The sequence below is a fragment of the Salvelinus namaycush genome, chromosome 5 (genome assembly GCF_016432855.1).
Source record: "Salvelinus namaycush isolate Seneca chromosome 5, SaNama_1.0, whole genome shotgun sequence".
In the NCBI taxonomy this organism is placed as follows: Eukaryota; Metazoa; Chordata; class Actinopteri; order Salmoniformes; family Salmonidae; genus Salvelinus; species Salvelinus namaycush.
This window is the reverse complement of record NC_052311.1, coordinates 17,988,014-18,011,506: the sequence shown is the minus strand read 5'-3', so window position 1 is coordinate 18,011,506 and position 23,493 is coordinate 17,988,014. Positions and strand designations below refer to the sequence as shown.

Sequence of the window (23,493 nt, the reverse complement as noted above, 5' to 3'; positions counted from 1 at the left end):
TTCTACAATGTAGAAAATAGTTAAAATGAAGAAAAACCCTTGAATGAGTAGGTGTGCCCAAACTTTTGACTGGTACTGTACATATTGCCAGAATTGTACTCTGGGTAGAGCTGCTCTTGTGTTGTGAGGCACACAGGAAAGGCTTTTGTGGCCCAGTTTCCTGTTGTTGATAATAGGCATACACTCACACAGGCCCATTCCAATTAGTTTCCCTGGATTATTTTCACGTCTCCTACCCACTTAAGTGATAAGAGAAAGTATTTTCAGGACAGAATAATGCCTTTGCAGGTAAAGCAACGGTGTGTTCAGAAATCACCCAATCAGAGTTGAGAAGACCTTTGCAGAAAGAGAGTTCTCTTATGAGTTAGATTGTATATGGTTTATTCCTTTGACAAAGGTGAAATTGGGGCCATTTGAAAAAAAATATGGTTGTCGAGGTAAAGACCAAGCCTGTATTTTTGGCTCTGTCTATTTTTGGATGTCTTTCTCAGGGTCACCATACTTTACTGGCTATGCTGTCTCAAATACTGCAGTTCGTAGTGTGTGATCCAGACTTAATAACAATGAAATGAGGTGAAGCCTATGTTATTAAGCGAAGACCAGTGAGTGAACACAAGCTCATCACAGGACTAGTGGTACTTGATTCCCTGATGATAAATGTTTCCCACAGCACTCACCATCGACAATGACCCGTTTGCTCGTTGCTTTGGTCCAGAAATTGGGAAATTAAGGTTAATCTCTACTTATCAGGGACGAACGCTTTCACACATGCCCTCAGGTTGCACTGTTGAAAACACTTATGTGTGAAGGAAATATTTAGTTTATTTTTCTCAGATTGAACACTTGCTTTACACATGCACAAATTGAACTCATTAGCATTCCAAAGACTTGCCCGTTCCCAGTAGGAATTTTCTGCTTCTGAAGAATTACCTCTCAGCTCTAGCTCTGCCTTTCCCATCCATATCCGTTCATTGGAATGGACACATAGGAAAATGTTTTTGTTGCCGGTGTATAATTTCCAAGCCGTCAGTTTCACTGTAACAAGAACATACTGCTAGGAGAAATATGTTTTGGTGAGGGAAGAGGGAAGAAAGAGTAAAGGAATTCGGTAGACTTCTTCCAAATTAAATGTCTTGCCTGAATAGGCCTATGTGTTACAGTAAAGGGAATTAGGCTATCACACCATGTATAGTAAATGGCTATCCACTCTCAACATTTAGACAGGAGTGGCACTTTAAATAGAGAATCTTCATTTAAGCACGTTTAATATTAAATCAAACTTTATTTGTCACATGTGCCGAATCAACATATCTAGCTAGACCTTACCGCTTACGTACAAGCCCTTAATCAACAGTGCAGTTCAAGAAAGAGTTCAACTAAATTATAGAAATAAACAAAATTATAGAAAGTAACACAATAAAATAACAATAACGAGGCTATATACAGGGGGTACCGAGTCAATGTGGGGGGGTACAGGTTAGTCGAGGTCATTTGTACATATAGGTTGGGGTGAAGTGACTATGCATAGATAACAAACAGCGAGTAGCAGCAGTGTAAATATCCAGTTGTATAGGCTTACTCTGGGTCTGGGAAACCGGCCCGAAATCATGAAGACCTGTCTGCTCATGATGACCCTAAATAGTACAGGACTTCAATGAGGGTTGCAAGGATTTGCAGCATTTGGATTCATCCACCTGTGAAATGCCAATCAGGATCATTGGGTTTATGAGAAAAATGTTTTGACAAATCAATCAATAAATCAGACATTAGCCTTTTTTATTCCATTATAATAGGAAGAATGGGGAGTTTCTTTCAGTTCTGCTTTAGATCCATTATACATTTTCATCTCAATGTACCTTTCCCTTGAATGTTATGTTCACCCATAGTGATGTGTGTGTGTGGTTAGTCATCCTCTTCAGTAAATAATGAAGATGACAGTTGCTCAGGGAGGAGGATATAAACTCAGCAAAAAAAGAAACGTCCTCTCACTGTCAACTGCGTTTATTTTCAGCAAACTTAACGTGTTAATATTTGTATGAACATAACAAGATTCAACAACTGAGACATAAACTAAACAAGTTCCACAGACATGTGACTAACAGAAATGGAATCATGTGTCCCTGAACAAAGGGGGGTCAAAAGTAACAGTCAGTTTCTGGTGTGGCCACCAGCTGCATTAAATACTGCAGTGCATCTCCTCCTCATGGACTGCACCAGATTTGCCAGTTATTGCTGTGAGATGTTACCCCACTCTTCCACCAAGGCACCTGCAAGTTCCCGGACATTTCTAGGGGGAATGGCTATAGCCCTCACCCTCCGATCCAACAGGTCACAGACGTGCTCAATGGGATTGCGATCCGGGCTCTTCGCTGGCCATGGCAGAACACTGACATTCCTGTCTTGCAGGAAATCACTCACAGAACGAGCAGTATGGCTGGTGGCATTGTCATGCTGGAGGGTCATGTTAGGATGAGCCTGCAGGAAGGGTACCACATGAGGGTGGAGGGTGTCTTTCTTGTAACGCACAGTGTTGAGATTGCCTGCAATGACAAGCTCAGTCCGATGATGCTGTGACACACCGCCCCAGACCACGACGGACCCTCCACCTCCAAATCGATCCCGCTCCAGAGTACAGGCCTCGGTGTAACGCTCATTCCTTCAACAATAAACGAAAATCCGACCATCACCCCTCGTGAGACAAAACCGCGACTCGTTAGTGAAGTGCACTTTTTGCCAGTCCTGTCTGGTCCAGTGACGGTGGGTTTGTGCCCGTAGGCGACGTTGTTGCTGGTGATGTCTGGGGAGGACCTCCTTACAACAGGCCTACAAGCCCTCAGTCTCCAGCCTCTCTCAGCCTATCACGGACAGTCTGAGCACTGATGGAGGGATTGTGCGTTCCTGGTGTAACTCGGGCAGTTGTTGTTGCCATCCTCTACCTGTCCTGCAGGTGTGATGTTCGGATGTACCGATCCTGTGCAGGGGTTGTTACACGTGGTCTGCCACTGCGAGGATGATCAGCTGTCCGTCCTGTCTCCCTGTAGCGCTGTCTTAGGTGTCTCACAGTACGTATATTGCAATTTATTGCCCTGGCCACATCTGCAGTCCTCATGCCTCCTTGCAGCACGCCTAAGGCACGTTCACGCAGATGAGCAGGGACCCTGGGCATCTTTCTTTTGGTGTTTTTCAGAGTCAGTAGAAAGGCATCTTTATTGTCCTAAGTTTTCATAACTGTGACCTTAATTGCCTACCGTCTGTAAGCTGTTAGTGTCTTAACGACCTTTCCGCAGGTGCATGTTCATTAATTGTTTATGGTTCATTGAACAAGCATGGGAACAAGCATGGGAAACAGTTTAAACCATTTACGATGATGATCTGTGAAGTCATTTAGATTTTTACGAATTATCTTTGAAAGACAGGGTCCTGAAAAAGGGACGTTTCTTTTTTTGCTGAGTTTAGAATATTGGTTTCTGGACAATATGTAGGACTAAAAGAAAATGCCCTGGGAAAAGAACAAAGCAATCAGATAATCTGCATTACTAAGACTCTGGAGAAAAGTATAATAAGCCTGCTGATATAAAGCCACCAGTGGTGTCCATTTTAGGACATGCTCATATCTCTGTCCTCGTTTGTAATGAACCTAGCTTATTTTAATGTTTGTATTTTTTTATTTAACCTTTTATTTAACTCGGCAAGTCAGTTAAGAACACATTCTTATTTACAATGACGGCCTCCCAGAGAACATTGGGTTAACTGCCTTGTTCATGGGCAGGACGACAGATCTTTACCTTGTCAGCTCGGGGATTTGATCCAGCAACCTTTCGGTTACTAGTCCAACGCTCTAACCACTAGGCTACCTGCTTCCCCCATTATAACTCTTATGCAATGCTCGTTGCATTTTTGAGGCCCTCCTTAGTGCTAAGTCTCAATAATGCAGTTTGCATTTCAGTGTGTTCCCTGAACATACTAGTGATGATTACTTTGTTTCCGACACAGACTAATAAGCTTCTGTGTCTGGTCCTTGCTTCTTCCAGAGCTCAGACAAGGCTTCCCTTGGTTTCCTCTGTTCCTCCACTAGGCCCCAACACTAGCTCTTCTCTCCATCGACTCCAATGCTCAACAAACATATTTATTTTGCCTGCCAGTCACATCCTATGCAGGAGAAGGAGTCGCTTCAACAAATATCCTGTGTTTCTCCAGCCTCCCAATGATGAAATCGGTAGAAACCCTGCTTGATACAAGCTTTTCTCCTGCATCGGAGTGTTTTCCCACCACGTCTAAGAACAAGCTGGTGCAGGCTTCAACTGAGTTCTCTCTCTCACAGATGGAGGGTTGTGTTGTTCGTGTGAGCTGAACCATAAAGGATGGATAGACTGGTGTTGTCTCTAGAGCAGTGGTTTTCAACTTACAGGTGGTCCACATTGTTTTATTTATTTTAGATTTTTGTCTTCCAAAGATAATAACAGTCGGGAGTATTAATAGTATTCTAAGCAATTTTACATACCTTTTCATAATGCTAAGGTTTTAAAATAACAATAATAGTCCTTTAATTTGTTACATTCACAAATGGTGGTCCTCAAGAACTTTTGACGGTGATATGGTGGTCCCCGGAATAGAAATAGTTGGGAACTGCTGCTCTAGGGTTTGTGTAGAGAGCCTGCTTAAGATCAAAAGTCAAGCATTGATCTAAAGTTTGACTTTGGAAATGTAGGCCTAGCTTGAAAATGAATAAGTTGGCGCCAATCAGGGTTTGACGCTGTGGCAGAGTAGTGATCTAAAGATATCCATTTGGACCACTTTGGGGTTCTGAATGGTAGATCATTCAGCTTTAGATAAATGCTAGCACTGTAGTTTTAACAATTGCTTCCATGAACAAATATTCTGGCTAGTATTCCAAGGTAAAGTAAATGGCTTTATCTGAGGTAGGCTATTTGTACTTTCAGCACACTGTAAATGTCAGCTTTAGGAGTTCCTTTTTCCTTGGATTGACAGTTTACCCCCATTTTTAGTCTAGCTTTTGATCATGTTCGTGATGCAGTTGATAGGTAGGTGATTGTCAAACGTATCACATCGATTCTTTATCACATCTTGTTCCTCTCATGATCTAACGACATGCAGCATTGAAGCGATATAATTTATTTTCAATGATGCCCTACCTCCTTTTGAAGTTTGTGTAAAAATACATATCTTAAGAGAACCCGAAGTGTCGCTGGAGAGTAAAACTGGGGGTGTAGGGTGGCTTTGTCCCCAGCCGCCGACTTCAAACGTCTTATTATTTTAATCTGAGGGAGTTTAAAAAACTGCATATCCATGAGAACTTCCCAAACTAAAGCACCAAAATAATTTATTTCCGAAGACTTTAATGACTTCGGCAACAGCGTCATCGACTTTAAAATGGTGCCAGAGCCAGATTTAGCAGACCTTTTTTCCCACGAGATAATAAAACACAATAGTACAAAAGATAATATAATGATTAACAATTAGTGTTTGGTTTTAGTATTTTATTCACCACCGTATCTTCACGTCTGTGTTTGGCTCACTGCCAACCGCCCCCCTAGGCTTGCTACTCTTCTTTGGTCAATCCTTGAGTGGAGTTGTTTTGACAATTAGGCTAGTGTGAGATATGTTAGGCTAGAGTGCTAAGGTTTTCTGGCAGTGTTGAGTAGTATGCACTGAGTATGTGAATATAGGCAAGCATGCTTGCAGTCATTCAGACATTCTGCTGCTAAAAATAGGCCTAATTCCTCCAGTTTTGGCCTAGCCTAAATGTAGATAATTCTGGTAGTTTTGCTTGAATTCCAAATGCCAGCAGGTCCTCCCAACTACTGCTAGCTCCGCTGCACTAATGGACTAAAGCACCGGCACAACCATGTGGAGGAAAACAAAGCATGGAATCCATCACGTGGTTTAGATTTGGCACCATTTTCTGCTTCCTTCTGTGAGGCTGACCGAAGGTTAATTGCCCCAGAATGCCTGATTGTGAGAAATCACAGTGATTATTGCGGTGTGAAAACATGCTGATATGCATCGCATGTGACTGAGTAGTGAGATACTGCCAACAACATCCAGGCCTATGTGAGTTGCTTCATTGGCTTTAGGAGGACACAAAAGCATGTGATACAATGATACTTGAATTGTTTATGGTACACAGTTGGTCATTCAGTGATTGTTTGGAACAATCTTACACCCATTTCCCATTGTAATTGCAGTAGCTCTTGTGTTAGCCTATTTCTACTGCAAATTACACTTGAGTAAATGTTGATGCTAGCGTAACGAAATAACATTGGTAGTCAGGGAGACAATGATTTTGACCTTTTCTATTACATTGATAGCAGTGTTGCGGTAATCGAGTACGGTCTTGAGACCACATATTGAGTGTCTCCGTCTGGTTTCGGATACATTTGTACCTTGTCTCGGACAGTAAGGACTCGTAATTTCTTCCCGAGACCAGCAGAGTAAAACACTCATAGTTATCAGCTTTCATTGAGGGTGCATAAAAGCGCTTCTTCAGCCCAAATATTTACACTTATTTATTAAAACATTAATATCTTAACAGCCTTTATTATAGACCTGTTTGTGCACTGGCGAACCTATAGGCCTTCAGTGTGTGACAGGTTCATGATTCTGAAAGGACAGCAATCGTAATACCAGCGCACACTGTAGGAAAGTGCACTTTTTGTAAAGTATAAAGGGCCAGTGGTGCAGTGGAGGGTATACACAGGTATAAGCCATTGGAGGAGTGGGCGAGTGACTGATTTTTTTCCCCCTTCATCGTTTTTCGGTGGCTATACACAGCTAGAGATGCAGGTGTCATTTGGTTAGCTAGCAAGACCTTGAACGACTGTTATCCAGTTTGTATATCTCTTGAGTTCGCAAATTCATTCTGGCTATCTCATCTGATTTCAGAGCATTCTCGTCTGAGAACTAAGAATGAATTTACGAACGCGCAACACCCACTTAATATGGCCGTTGTCAGTAAACTTAGGCAAAAAAAGTCATAGTTAGTCAAGAATGCTCTAGATAACATATAGACAGCCTAACCAGCTCTGCTACGATGAGTAAAACGGTCAGAGTGAGGGGTTCTCTCATTTGTGTCTGGAAGTAGCTAGCGTGCCAATTTTAGCCAGTTAGCTTGGGTGCTTGGTTGGGGCAAGCATGCATCGGTAGGCAAACTGAAGAAGGACAAGGAGGCTAAAATTCCCCATTTATCAGTGCAATTTTGAAGGCCAACTAGCTGAAAAAGTTTGAGAGGGTTTATCTAATGTTTCTTCGTTAGACTTTAGCTCATCTTGCTCTGGCTAGCATTAGTTGTTGATCTTGTTGTTGATGTGCATAACTGAGTTAGAGAGAGCCTACCTTTTCATGGTTGTTTGATCAATAGGACTGTAAAGTTCCCAAATGAAAGAGGACTCCCATTGTGTTTACATGCAGTATTTGCAGAAATCCATTCAGGTGTCTTTTGTGGCTTTTGTGTAGCTGTGATTGACTATAGCACACCGGTCTGTATAGACTCTGGTCCTGGACAAGACCAATGTTTTATTTACTGCATTGTCTAATTGTCCAAATGCATGGCCGCTTTCCCATTCTATATTACTATAGAAATTTCACAAATGCCTTAGTATATGTCATACCCAAACATTCGATGAATTTATGAAAACGTGAAAATGACCATATCGGAGTGGTCGCTTGTCAGAAAATGTTTCATGATGCTAAAATGCTTTTAGTTCCACTTTAAATGCAACAATCGTTCACAAAAAAGTTATTCTCAAAGAGATGGCTAACAACAGCAAGCGCGCTGCAATAAAAAACACAGTTCCACTAACCAGATTATCTTAATTTGAAACTTAACTTCTTGTTGAAAGTTATTCTTTAAACGAGAGAAGCTAACAAATTAGCAACAACATTCTCTTTGATAACACCTGCTGCGTCAGCGGAAAACTAGCCGACAACAAAAGCTAACTATTTGACCGTGAGAAAGCTACTGCTCGCTATTGCACAGTGACCTGTTGGCCTTCAAGAAGGCAGAAGTTTCCATACGTTTTTGTAAAAACAGCTCCACCCAGTAAGTCAAAATATTGAGTGATTGATTCCACTGTCACTCCAAAATGTTGCCCTAATACAGTTGGCTGATGCCTTTTATCTAGCTTCTGATGGCCTCCTTAGCCAATGGCTGACTTAGCTAGCTAGATGTATCTCCCCAGAGACTAGCAGTGTTAACCATTTCCTTTCCAACAAAAACGGATTATTATAATAATTATTTTATAAATCCTTAGCCCTTCTCTGAAGGTGTGGAAGGCCCATTGTTCCCCACTGTGTTTGGGTTAGTAATAATTTGTGGAGAGGCTCTGTTTTCCCTCAGCCTGCATTTTCTTTTCACTTCTGAATGCGTAAAGAATCCATATGTTGTTCTGAAATAGGAACACAGAAATACTGGACATTTTGAACTCCTATTATGTGGTGATTTGACAGAATTACAATCATGGTCTTGATTTGGACTCACATTTTTCTGGTCTTGACTCTGTTTCAGACCCCTTGATCCCCTCTTGGTCTCGGTTTTGACTCGGTCGTGCCCCCACTCCGGTCTTGGTTTTAACTCGGACTCGATTTGCTCTGGTCTTGGTCTTGAATCAGTCTCACTTTAGGTGGTCTCAAACAACACAACACTGATTGATAGTCTACACAGAGACAATTATTTTTACTCTTTAACATTGATAGGCTACACAGAGCCAATGATTTTTACCTTTTACATCTGGTAACATGTTGCGTAATTAGCCTATTGCTAGCTTACGTACGTAGGTTGACAAACTCCCTTGGCCCTTCCCCTTCTGCTCCCTCTTTAGGCCCTGACCACAGGTAGTATCCCGGGCTTCATCGACGTGGTGATGAACCTGAACTCCCCAGCGCTGCTGGAGGACAACCTCATCTGGCAAGCCAAGGCAGCGGGCAAGCGGATGGTGTTCTACGGGGATGACACCTGGGTGAAGCTCTTCCCCAAGCACTTCATGGAGTACGATGGCACGACCTCTTTCTTCGTGTCCGACTACACCGAGGTCAGTCAGGGTCATTACCTGTTTGAAGGTCAGGTTCATATTGACTGAAGTTGAATCTTTTTCTATTATGTAATATTTCGAACATACTCTACTAGGGATGTGACAAATGTAAAAAAAAATATTACGTTGAAATGTAAACAAAAACATAAAATGACGTGAATTCACAATTCAGATGTGGTTCTGAATATGACCCCATATGCTACCATTTGTCACTAGTTACCACTGCCAGAAAGTTATAAAGCCAGCCTATTTATACAATTTATTTTCTTAAAATGTGATTTGAATTCTAACCCTAACCACACTGCTAACCTTATGCCTAACCCTAACTTTAAATTAAAACCAAAAATATACTTCTTGTTTTTATACATTTTTACAAGTTTTGACTTTGTGCTTGTGGTAACTAGTGGAAACCGTACCAGACAGCGCTGACCTTACTGCTGTCCTCACCCACTCAGCAATGATGGTATTGATGCTGTTTTAGGTTCTCTGTTGTGTGCCTCTCCTCCAAGTTGTCAGTACGTGCTTCATGTACCACTTATCATCAATATGATAGCTAGTTGCAGTGATGTATGACAGCTTGTTCATAGACGTCCCACAATCTGTTGTTATCGCCACGTATGGTGTTTGAGAGCTCGTGATTTGTACTTGCAGAGCTATCATTGTACAATGTCAGATTTCTGGCATCTTGTAGTCTGGTTCTAGATATGCCATTAGGGTATTGATGCCGGCTTCCTCTACCATTGACAATGGCTGCATATCAACTGCAATTATTTCTGTAATCAGCGCTGTGAATTCCTCACTCCGCCCCTTATCGAACTGCTGCCAGCAATGGGTTGGGTCTCACGGTGCCTCTCTTTCAGCATTGCACCTGTACTGCCACTGTAGCTCAATTCCACCTCGCAGAGTTAGCGTTTCATCACCTTCTCGTTTAACTTCTCAAAGTATTGCCATACAGAACTTTGATGCTGTCGCTTCCCTGTCTCACTATTTTTCCAATTGTTAATGACGATGACGTGCGGAGCGCTTTATATCCATGGCAAATAATTTACTACTTCCAGCATTGTTGCGTTAGGTATTTGTACTACTAAAGTTTTTGCCTTTATGATCATGATTGGGACCAGTTAATAGTAGTTTTGCGATAACTGCACTGTGATTTTAATTTTGTAAAAAAAAGAATGCTTCCGTAACCCGTAACAGATTTTTTCTAAACGTTAACAATTCTAAATTAGTTTAAACGTCACACCCCTATACTGTACACAGTTTGTCAGATTCAGAAACAATGACACAATCAGGAGTTTTCTGTGTTGATACTGTATGTCCACCCTGACTTTCCCTAGGTTGACAACAATGTGACGCGTCACCTGGATAGCACGCTGAAGAGAGACGACTGGGACATTCTGATCTTGCACTACCTGGGCCTGGACCACATCGGCCACATCAGTGGACCCCACAGCTCCCTCATCCAGCCCAAACTAATGGAGATGGACGACATCCTCAAGAAGATTCATGGCTCCCTCATCTTAAAGGTATAGCAGCCTACTTTTCAATAGCAAAATTACACATATTTACTTTGGAGTTCAGATGCTGCCTATTCATTCTCAATGGGTTGTTTTGTGAAATTAAAAAGCACATTTGCATTATATTCAGGCAGTCCATTTCACTGCCAGAGAGGAATTGAAAGAAATAGTCTGTGTATATATTGTTCTAATCAATATTCTAAGATTTAAAAAAAAAAAAAAAAAAAAACTTAATCTTTCCATTTACAAATCACTTGCATGTCCGGAAAGATCCCGTTTATTTTCATCCTCTTGTAATGCGGCTGGAAAATTATGACAAGTATCATCATTTATTTCTGGGAGAATGTCCTGTTTTGATAAATGCGTTTGAAGCGCTCAACAGTCCTTTTCCTGTTTTTAATAGGATCCTGACTGAAAGCGGTGTTCTTGTGCATATTTAACCATGCTAGCTTTTTAACTCTTGCGCATATTCAGCAGGGAGCTCTTTGAATGAATTGTGCTTCAAAGGCTCCAAACCCTCCCAGTGGAAGCCTGCTGCTGTTGCCTCTACTGTTCTTTACACAGTACTATTGTGACCTAAATATATTCTATTGTGGTCCCATTGAGTCTCTCTTAGAGCTCTGTGAAAAACCCACAAAGTATGTTCCCTGAGATGACTGAGATAACAGGTAGACTTTCAATGAGTTTCAAGGTATAAAACATTCCAGTGACTTTCATTACCTTGCAGAACTACCGATATCCTGTTTCTTCACGCTGTGCCGGTGCTGTGATAAAATAAATGAGGCATCGTGCATAGTGGTCGTCTGGGAGACAATCAAACGCAGGCTTCCTTGGCTCCGCCGGTAAAAAGGTAGTTTGAGCTTCTGGCCTACTTTGTCCTGCCCTGATTTATAAAGGAGAAGCCAGTACCTGCAGTGCGGGACAACATGCATTCTGAGCTACAGTTTCTGGAGGGGGAGGGATTCAATTGCTATTTTTAGTGTTCACACAATACAATAGGACTGACATTTGTTAATGGACAAGCTACTGGGCAGTGGCTACTTTTAAAAACAGAGGTGGGTGGCCTCTGGACATCATTGAAGATGGTCATTCTTACTAGGGCAGGCTTTTCTAAACCATTAGTCTTGCTACTTAAATGGTTTAAGTTCATGTTTGACAATATGCTTACTTGAATTGGTGTTGTCTTGACCATCAAAGGTATATTTTTGTTGTATAGTTTAACTAAACAGGATTTGGGTTGAAGTGTTCCAAGTTGCAGTCTCTTCATCTTTGGAGAATAAACCCCAATCTGTAACAAAATGGATTGCTCTGAAGGCCAACTCCACTCTGGCACATCTTCTGTTGTCTTTTCTCATGTGCACAATTTGATTTCTAAGCATGTTTTTCCACGGTGCTGAAAGCAGCCCTGTCAAATATACTCCTGCTTCTGGGTTCTCACAGCCTTCGATGAAAGGGAATATGGAGGCAAAGAAAATCCGGGCTTGATCAGCGTATGTCAACTCCCTTAAACCAGCCACGTTGTGAGTCTGTTCCCTGCCACTGCTGAATCCACCGATCCCCGAAACAACAAAAGAGGAAACGTTGCGGGCACAATCTGCCATATCTGCTAGTGTCAACATCCTGTCCCCACTTATTTAAACTGTCTGGTCCACTGAGGTTTAGATGATTCTCTTTCCCCCTCTGTGTAATGGCTGCTGAAGGCAACACCCTCTCCAGAAAAGAAGGAAATAATATAATGAAGGTACCAAAGATATTTACTGTCAGTTTATGAAGGCTAATCTATTGAAGTTAGTCTAACTAAAAATCCTTTCATCTCTAGGAACCTTGGTGCGAAAGCAGTGGTGCGTAGCTCCAGACCAGCCATGGTCTAGGCCTTTTTAATCCTTGCCTTTACACAAAGGACTGATGTTCTACCATTAAATCATATCAAGCTTTATTTATACAGCACATTTCAGACATGGAATGCAACGTGCTTCACAGGAAAAAACTATGAAAATATTTAATACACAACAAACATAAGAGGATAGAAAACAAAAGAATAACAATAAAAACTGAATGACTAAAAAGCTCCCTAAGGAAGGATATCATGTTGTCTACAGACAACGGGAGTGACTATATCCCAGTTAAAGGGAGAGGAAGAGAGAGGAACGAGTGTAAAATAGACATGTCCTTACAGGTTTTCCTCATCCCAAGGTCAATCTGAATCATCCAGAGCGAGAGGACTTTACTTTTTAGAAGAGGGGCAGGGGGCCAATTCTCACACAAAGCAGTAGAGCATTAGCCATGAAACAACATCATGAAGAGGTCCCTCTTGTACTTTAGACTTCTTTGATAATGCATTCAATTCAGCTCATATCCTCGGATGTCTTTGAAAGTAGAACTGCTCTGTGGAGTACACATTTTAAATGGAAAAGCCAGGACACACACACAGGAACTAGATCACACAGAACTTGTAATCAATTGAATTTAGAAGTATGTTTACCAGTGAAAACCAATTTCTTGTTTACACTGAATGTTCGTCCTTAAGTGTATGCAACCATTCAATGTATCGAAATAATTGGTTCTCGATTTCGGAGGTTGATATACAGTACCAGTCAAAAGTTTCGACACACCTACTCATGCCAGCGGTTTTCGTTCTTTGTACTATTTTCTACATTGTAGAATTATAGTGAAGACATCAAAATGATAAAATAACACATGTAGTAACCCAGAAAATGTTAAACAAATCAAAACATATTTTAGATTTGAGATTTTTCAAAGTAGCCACCATTTGCCATGACAGCTATACACACTCTTGGCATTCTCTCAGCCAGCTTCATGAGGTAGCCATCTGGAATGCATTTCAATTAACAGGTGTGCCTTGTTAAAAGTTACATTTGTGGAATTTCTTTCCTTGATACGTTTGAGCTAAATCAGTTGTTATGACAAGGTAGGGGTGGTATACAGAAGATGGCCCTATTTGGTCCATATTATGGCAAGAACAGCTCAAATAGGCAAAGAGAAATGACAGTCCATCATTACTTTAAGACATGAAGGTCAGTCAATACGAACGTTTCAAGAAGTTTGAAAATGTCTTCAACTGCTGTCGCAAAAGGCGCTATGATGAAGCTGGCTCTCATGAGGACCACCACAGGAAAGGAAGTCCCAGAGTTACCTCTCCTGCAGAGGATAAGTTCATTAGAGTTAAATGCACCTCAGATTGCAGGCCAAAAAAATGTTTCACAGAGTAACAGACACATCTCAACATCAACTGTTCAGAGGAGACTGCGTGAATCAGGCCTTCATGGTTGAATTGCTGCAAAGAAACCACTACTAAAGGACACCAATAAGAAAAAGAGACTTGCTTGGGCCAAGAAACACGAGCAATGGACATTAGACCGGTGGAAATCTGTCCTTTGGTCTGATGAGTCAAAATGTGAGTTTATTAGTTCCAACCGCCGTGTCTTTGTGAGACGCAGAGTAGGTGAACGGATGATCTCCGCATGTGTGGTTCCCACCTTGAAGCATGGAGGAGGAGGTGTGGGGGTGCTTTGCTGGTGACACTGTCTGTGATTTTATTTAGAATTCAAGGCACACTTGAAGAGCATGGCTTCCACAGCATTCTGCAGCGATACACCATCCCATCTGGTTTGCGCTTAGTCCCACTATCATTTGTTTTTCAACAGGACAATGATTCAACACACGTCCAGGCTGTGTAAGGGCTATTTGACCAAGAAAGAGAGTGATGGAGTGCTGCATCAGATGACCTGGCCTCCACAATCACCCGACCTCAACCCAATTGAGATGGTTTGGGATGAGTTGGATCGCAGAGTGAAGGAAAAGCAGCCAAAAAGTACTCTGCATATGTGGGAACTCCTTCAAGACTGTTGGAAAAGCATTCCAGGTGATGCTGGTTGAGAGAATACCAGGAGTGTGCAAAGATGTCAAGGCAAAGGGTGGCTGAAGAATCTAAAATATATTTTGATTTGTTTAACACTTTTTTTTGTTTACTACATGATTCCGTGTGTTATTTCATAGTTTTGATGTCTTCACTATTATTCTACAATGTAGAAAATAGTAAAAATAAAGAAAAACCCTTGAATGAGTTGGTGTGTCCAAATATTTTTTTTGTGGATTATGTTAATGTTAAACAATTGTATTATTCAAATACCTTGAGGAAATCAAAATGATTGTTTAAATTGTTGCATTTACTGCTTTTTAATACACTGATTGAGAAATGTACATGTTAAATTAAATGTGGAGCGCTGTGTGCATTACCCATTCACATTCTCTGATGAAATGCTTCCCCTTAGCATAAATTAAAGAATTGTAAAAGCAGCAGGACTTATGTTTACATTTGTCATTTAGCAGATGTTCTTATCTGGAGCGACTTATACTTAGTGCAATCATCTTAAGGTAACTAGGTGGGACAACCACATATCACAGGCATAGAAAGTACAGTTTTCCTCAATCGTAGCTGTCAGTAGAGTCAGAGCTGGGAGGGGGGATCACGTGCAAGTGCTGGTTAAGGTTTTAATTTTGTATTTACATTTTTCTTTTTTGCAGGGGGGTTGAGGTGAGGAGGATTATTTAAGATACTCTTTGAAGGGGTAGGGTTTCAGATGTTTTCGGAAGATGGGCAGGGACTCTGCTGTCCTAGCTTCAGGGGGAAGCTGGTTCCACCATTGGCATGCCAGTACAGAGAAGAGCTTGGATTGGGCTGTGTGGGAGCTGCCCTCCCGTAAGGGTGGGAGGGCCAAGAGACCTGGGGTGGGATGTGGGTGGCATTTTGTAATACAGACTTAATTTAATACCAGATTGAGTTTCACTTCTGTTGAATGTAACCATGTAGGGATCTATTCTATGCGATCAGTGGGCCTCTAAATCAGTGGTTCCCAAACTGTGGGGTGCGCCCACGAGGGGTCGACCGAACTCAGCTCGGCTTTCAACTTACTCTTGAAATTTGTAATAGAAGAATGTACAAGATGCAATTTCGAAATTGGGTAATGCAATTTTCCTCATGTTAGTAATTGAGAGCTTTTTTTTATCGCTATTTATCGCTTGTCAGAAATATCCAGATCAACTAGCCCATGCCAGCTAATGTTTTTTACACCATTGATTTTGTTGAAACGTTTGAGTCACTCATATCGCATGAATACACATTAGACATGGCAACATGTATAGAATTGCAAGAAAATTAGCTTTAGAACTCCGACTTGTTCTCTGCAACCCATGACAAAATGTGTAGAATTTCAGGAAATAAGCTTTAAACATGCTGAATGTTCTCTCCGTCAGCAAGAGGGGTTTGAACAGTTTGCCATGAACAGTGCTTGGGCCCATAGAAATAGACATGGCGTGTGCGCGGCGGTTCCCAAACCAAAAAGGTTTGTCACCTAAATATTGCATAAAAAATGATTAAAACATGAATACGAATTTGTTACAATGATCTGTGGAATGTCGTTAGAAACAGAATAAATCGTTATTTGTTTTCTAGGGCAGGATGGAGTATCAGTCTTGCAGATTACATCACCTTGTGGTTTAGGTATCCATCAATTTAGAAACCCCCCAAACTCAGCCATGTCCATGTCAGCCGGCATCCCAGGAGTTAATCTTAGTTCAGAGCAGAAGATTCCTCTTTCTGTAAGATGTGGTTGTGTTATTCTATTTTGTCCTGAGGTCTGCAATAACAAGAGAACCAACAAACCAACACCTCCCTCTTCACCTGATCTTCCTGTTCTCTGAGAGGCCTGATTGAGTGGCCGACGTGCTCGCTTCCATCCCGACACACCCGGCAGATGAGCTTGCAGAACAGGCTCAGTTCCTGGTGTTGGTCTGGGCACCAATACACTTTGGCCCTTTCCTGTCTCGCCTCTTCTATCAGCTGCTCTGCCAAGTTCTTCAGATTCCTGTTGATCTGAAAGCTTCTGCCCCTGATCTGAGCGTTGCACTCCGGGCAGGATTCGTTGGAGGCATGTCATGCAGAAGGTGTTGTGGTTGCTGAGAGAGACAGGCTTGGTGTAGATTTCTGTACAGACAGAGCAGCGGAGGTGGTATTTCATAGCAGAGGAAGACATGGCCATATCAGAGCTGACTGTGCTGTGGTCAAAATGAGAAAGTTAAGACAAGTATGTCTCTAAAGCACAGCTGCAAGTTAACCTTTGCTCTCAGCCTCAAGTGATTGGTGTTTCTGTCTTAAAGGGCAGGATGTTCCCTTATACACACACAGGACAATACTTTTCCCACAGTCACTCTGGTCTTATCCTTAATCCAACACATTTATGATGTGTTTATTACCGTTAGGCCAAGCCAGACATTGCACCATGTTATTGTATTAAATGGTTCCTCTATCATATTGAAGCGCATGTATCAATATGTGTATTGAATAACTAAAGAAAGATGCACACCCATATAATCATGTATGGATAAATTCTTGAACAGCTGATGCATGGCATTATCCATATTATAATTAACAAATAGAATACAATTATACCTTGACTACTTGAAATGTCATGTTTTGAGCATGTGAATGTAGAAAGTCAAAGCTGAACCTCTTAAAAGTAGATGGTCTTCACAGAAAGCTTTGCCTGATAAAGCGGTCTCTCGTCACTCGTGGAAATGAAAGGCATCTAAGGGAACCTCAAAGAATGCGATTGTTTTGGGAAGGTAAAACATTTTCCTTACAAAGCCCCCAAAGGATGTTTACAGATACTGTGAATTTTAAAAAGGTGAAACCAGAATATTTCAGACATCAATTGTGAGTCAAACCAATTTGAATAGTCTGTTTCAAGCCACAGAATAATCCATAAAAACATCCTCTTTGTGCGACTACCCAGAGAACTCCCATGCATTTATCCATTTTGGTATGACATTTCATGTCACTATGACATTCAAAGGCATAAGAGTTACAGCTCTTTATTTTTCTCTCTTTCAGTGTGGGCATCTGTGCAATCAACTTTTCAGCACGGATGCTCAGAACGTTTGTCATTTGGTTTGAAAGTATAGATTTTCTTCCCATTTTTAAAGCTCTGATGAGTGCTGACCTCGGTAATAGGAGGGTGACATGCAGGACACTGCCGTCTCTCATCCTTTTACCTTTTTCATTCTTTCAACAATTTGCCTCAGGGTCAGCCCCTATTCTCCTAGCAAATCACTCTCCCACGTTACAATCTGGGAATGACGTGAGGTAGGTAGCCTAGTGGTTAGTGTTGAGACAGTAACTGAAAGGTTGCTGGTTCGAATCCCTGAGCTGACAAGGCTCTGCCGATTTGCCCCTGAGCAAGGCACTTAACCCTAATTTCTCCTGTAAGTTGCTCTGGTTAAGAGCGTCTGCTAAATGACTCAAATGTAAAGGACCTAAACTCTGTTATGATGCTGCATATTGCACTCCCCGTCACCCACAGAACTTGCCGTGTGAAAAGTTGAACACTCATATCAAATTGTCTTTTGTTGAAGCTGGGATAAGAGGAGTTTTTTTGTTGTTGTAGATAATAAACTTTAAGTTGGTGTTTTTCTTGTTCATTCTGAGATGTGCAACATTTACAATTTGTGGATTACTCCCAGCAGCTTGGCATTAAATCAATCGGAATAGGGCACGGCAACGTATGTATTTGGTAAGCTACAAATGAGCACACTGGGAGTACCGCATCGTAAATCACAATGGCTGCCTCATTGCAGGAGAGGGGAAGGATAATTTGTATATCTCCCCTGTTCTGTTTGGACCCCAGGAAGAGTAGCTGCTGCCTTGGCAACAGCTAATGGGGATCCTCATAAAATACTTTTGCTCTGCCTCCTTATAGACTCAACTGAACAAATAACCCAATCTGGGGTGATAAGGACATTATTTTTCCGCCCGCAGTTCATCGATCTTCATCCCTGATAGACTTTTCAATATTTGTCTCCTTGCTTTCCGCCAGACTGCACCTGCAACTTGCGATGTCTGGCAGATTGACACTTTCCTGCTGGTGCTAAACACCCCGCTTGAAGAGGCCCTACGGTTGTTTAATCAGAAATACAAATTGCCCGGCAGTCAGAACACCTCACAGAGCTGTGGCAGCAAGCAGGTCCCAGACTCGCTGATTAAACACCAATCAAAGTCGAGCAAGCGCTTTGGGGGGTTGAGGCCTCAGCGCTAGCATTCATTAGTCTTCATCTAGTGGAGTTTTGCACTTTTTCCACGCAGTGCCAATGACTATTACTTAAAGCCCTACTGTCTTCACATTTGCAGTTTATACTGTTTCAGTGGTTCATTATTGTTTCTTGAATTAATAAATATGCCTAGACATTTTGGTGAAATGTGGCTTGTTTAAATACTAGGGTGTAATGATGCAGTGCTACTAGCTTCCTGGTGAGTTCAGAAGAGCCCGACAATGGGTTTACCAAATCCTAAATGACTTTCTATTGAAGACACAAAGACAGATTTTCCCACCCCATCCCCCATAGTTTGAAGCTGGCTTTGGAAAAAAGAAACCATGTCCATTAATTATAATCCACAAAATAATTCACATTTCCTGTTGCTGCAGGATTATTATCCTGCTCTAGCAAACTGGCTCAAATTAATATATAGCTTTGAGATTTTTTAGGATCCCCATTAGACAACACCAATGGCGACAGCTAGTCTTAGTAGAGAGTGATTTATTTCAGCTTTTATTTCTTTCATCACATTGCCAGTGGGTCAGAAGTTTACATACACTCAATTAGTATTTGGTAGCATTGCCTTTAAATTGTTTAATTTGGGTCAAACGTTTCGTGTAGCCTTCTACAAGCTTCCCACAATAAGTTGGGTGAATTTTGGCCCATTCCTCCTGACAGAGCTGGTGTAACTGAGTCAGGTTTGTAGGCCTTGCTCGCTCACGATTTTTCAGTTATGCCCACAAGTTTTCTGTAGGATTGGGGTCAGGGCTTTGTGATGGCCACTCCAATACCTTGACTTTCTTGTCCTTAAGCCATTTTGCCACACATTTGGAAGTATGCTTGGGGTCATTGTCCATTTAGAAGACCCATTTGTGACCATGCTTTAACTTCCTGACTGATGTCTTGAGATGTTGCTTCAATATATCCACATAATTTTCCTCCGTCATGATGCCATCTATTTTGTGAAGTGCACCAGTCCCTCTTGCAGCAAAGCACCCCCACAACATGATGCTGCCACCCCCGTGCTTCACGGTTGGGATGGTGTTCTTCGGCTTGCAAGCCTCCGCCTTTTTCTTCCAAACATAATGATGGTCATTATGGCCAAAAAGTGCGATCTTTGTCTCCATGTGCAGTTGTAAACCGTAGTCTGGCTTTTTTATGGTCGTTTTGGAGCAGTGGCTTCTTCCTTGCTGAGCGGCCTTTCAGGTTATGCCGATATAGGACTCGTTTTACTGTGGATATAGATACTTTTGTACCTGTTTCCTCCAGCATCTTCACAAGGTCTTTTGCTGTTGTTCTGGGATTGATTTGCACTTTTCGCACCACAGAACGCGTCTCCTTCCTGAGCGGTATGACGGCTGCGTGGTCCCATGGTGTTTATACTTGCGTACTATTGTTTGTACAGATGAACGTGGTAGCTTCAGGCGTTTGGAAATTGCTACCAAGGATGAACCATACTTGTGGAGGTCCACAATTTTTTTTCTGAGGCATTGGCTGATTTCTTTTGATTTTCCCATGATGTCAAGCAAAGAGGCACTGAGTTTGAAGGTAGGCCTTGAAATACATCCACAGGTACACCTCCAATTAACTCAAATGATGTCATTTAGCATATCAGAAGATTCTAAAGCCATGACATAATTTTCTGGAATTTTCCAAGCTGGTTAAAGGCACAGTCAAGTTAGTGTATGTAAACTTCTGAACCACTGGACTTGTGATACAGTGAATTATAAGTGAAATAACCTGTAAACAATTGTTGGAAAAATGACTTGTGTCATGCACACAGTAGATGTCCTAATCGACTTGCCAAAACTATAGTTTGTTAACAAGACATTTTCTGGAGTGGTTGAAAACTGACTTTTTGTGACTCCAACATAACTGTATGTAAACTTCGACTTCAACGAATATATATATATATGAGAGTAGAAAATAACATGGCTATATACAGGGAGTACCAGTACTGAGTTGATGTGCAGGGGTACGAGGTAATTGTGTTAGCTATGCACTGTACATATAAGTAGGGGTAAAGTGACTAGGCCACAGGATAGATAATAGACAGTAGCTGCAGTGTGTGTGTGTGTGTGTGTGTGTGTCGTCAGTGTGCATGTTATGCGTGTGTGTGGGCATATGAAGTGTGTGTGTTGGAGTGTAAGTATGTGTGTGTGCATAGTCTGCAAAAAGGATCAATGCAGGTAGTCAGTGTAGCCATTAGATTAGCTATTTGGCAGTCTTGTTTAGAAGTCTTATGGCTTGGGGATAGAAGCTTTTCAGGGTCCTGTTGGTTCCAGACTTGGTGCATTGGTACCGCTCGCATGTCGTGCGGTAGCAAATTCCTTGAATTTGTTCGAAACCTGGAGACTTTGAAAAGAACCCTGTGGGATTTCTGGTGGTGTAAGTGTGTCTGTCAGTGCTGTGTGTAAGTTGACTATGCAAACAATTTGGAATTTCCAACACATTCATGTTACTTATAAAAACAAGAAGCGATGCAGTCAGTCTTTCCTTAACTCGTAGTGAAGAGAGACTGACATGCATAGTATTGATATTAGCCCTCTGATTACAATTAAGAACAATAATTTCTGCTCTGTTCTGGGCCAACTGCAGCATACCTAGGTCCTTCTTTGCAGCACTTAACCAAATGACTGGACAATAATCAAGATAAAACTAGAGCCTGCAGGACTTGCTTTGTGGAGTATGGTATCAGAAAAGCAGATCATCTATCACAGACAGACCACTCACTTTCTTTATAACCGTTGAACCTATATATTTTTACCATGACTGTTTACAATCTAAGGTAGGGGTGTCAAACTCATTCCATGAATGGCCTAGTCTACAGGTTTTAGTTTTTTCCTGTAAATTAAGCCCTAGACAACCAGGTGTGGGGAGTTCCTTACTTATTAGTGACCTTAAGTCATCAATCAAGTACAAGGGAAGAGCAAAAACCAGACACTCAGCCCTCCGTGGAATGAGTTTGACACCAGTGATCTAAGGTAAAACCAAGTAATTGAGTCTCCTAAAATTGCTCAACAACCATACCGTTCATTACCAGATTCAGCTGAAGTCTACAACTTAGAATGATTTGTACCAAATACAATGCTCTTAGTTTTAAGAGATGTTCAGGACCAGTTTATTACTGGCCACTCATTCAAACATTGACTGCAACTCTTTGTTTAGGTTTTCAGTGACTTCACTAGCTGTGGTTTCTGACGCATACATGGACACACAGGCTTTGTTTAACTTCTCTAGGATAGGGGGCAGCATTTTCACGTTTGGATGAAAAGCATGCCCAGAGTAAACTGCCTCCTACTCAGTCCCAGATGCTAATATATGCATATTATTATTAGTATTGGATAGAAAACACTGAAGTTTCTCAAACTGTTTGAATCATGTCTGTGACTATAACAGAACTTATTTGGCAGGCAAAACCCCGAGGACAAACCATTCAGATTTTTTTGTTTGTTTTGAGCTCACTCTCTTTTCAATTTGTTTTCATTGGGAATCCAGCTTTCTAAGGGACCTTCCTGCAGTTCCTATTGCTTCCACTGAATGTCAACAGTCTTTAGAAATTGGTTGAGGTTTTTCTTTTGAGAAATGAAGAAGTAGCCATGTTCAGAATGAGGCTCCAGTGAAGTGTACTGTTTGTTATAGGCGCGTGACCAGAAAGCATGCTACACATTGTTTTCCTCCGGTATTGAACACAGATCATCCCGTCTTCAATTTTATTGATTATTTACGTTAAAAAAATACCTAAAGTTGTATTACAAAAGTAGTTTGAAATGTTTGGACTAAGCTTACAGGTAACTTTTGAGATATTTTGTAGTCACGTTGTGCAAGTTGGAACCGGTGTTTTTCTGGATCAAACGCGCCAAATAAATGGACATTTTGGATATATATCGACAGAATTAATCGAACAAAAGGACCATTTGTGATGTTTATGGGACATATTGGACTGCCAACAGAAGAAGCTCGTCAAAGGTAAGGCATGAATTATATCTTTATTTCTGCGTTTTGTGTCACGCCGGGAGGGTTGAAATAGGATGGTCTGTGATTGTTAGCTGGGGTGCTATCCTCAGGGTTAAAACGCTTTCTCAACAACAGGTTATGATCAATAATATCAAAGGCTGCACTGAAATCTAAGAGTACAGCTCACACAATCTTATAATCAACGTCTTTCAACCAATCATCAGTCATTTGTGTCAGTGCAGTAAATGTTGAGTGCCCTTATAAGCATGCTGAAAGTAAGTTAATTTGTTTACAGAGAAATAGCATTGTATTTGGTCATTGTATTTGGTCTGAGGTGACCCTATTACCACCACACCGGAAGTCATGAGTCAGCTATTCGAGTGCATACTGCTGACATGTATTTTTTCCTGCCCTTTTTCATAATAGGACAATGGGTGAAGTCTGATGGGTCTGATGGGTGAAGATAAGATCACTTGATGAGAGAACAGCATGTGCAGCCTGAGGCAAGGAACGGAGCACAGCTTTTATTGCGACTTTCTCAAATTATCAGTAGCCTATAGTCGCAGCCCCTAAGACATTCTAAGGTTTGTATCATTCACAACTAAAGTTGCCAAATAACTCTAAATCTAGCATATAGGACCTGTTTCAAATGATCACTTTTACGCTCAGCATAGCCACTTCATATGTGCACCCGCTCCGCAATGGGAAAAATATCCTTTATTTTTTTTCAGCTAAGTTCAATTATATTCTTCTTACTATACAATCATATAATATAAAGTAATGGCATATCATTAAGCATACAGTCTCTTGTCTGCTAAATGAACTAGCCTACAGCCCATGGCATGGCACACAGCCAGGTAACA

General features: G+C 41.4%; 1 protein-coding gene across 1 annotated transcript in view; it reads left to right on the top strand.

Moving 5' to 3' along the window:
* LOC120048019 (GPI ethanolamine phosphate transferase 2-like) overlaps positions 1 to 23,493 on the top strand; it is a 115,171-nt gene that overhangs the window by 6,136 nt on the left and 85,542 nt on the right. Inside the window, exons 3-4 of the mRNA XM_038993689.1 lie at positions 8,838 to 9,047; positions 10,385 to 10,573. Of these exons, the coding sequence (XP_038849617.1) occupies positions 8,838 to 9,047; positions 10,385 to 10,573 (399 nt within the window). The remainder of the gene's footprint in view (positions 1 to 8,837; positions 9,048 to 10,384; positions 10,574 to 23,493) is intronic.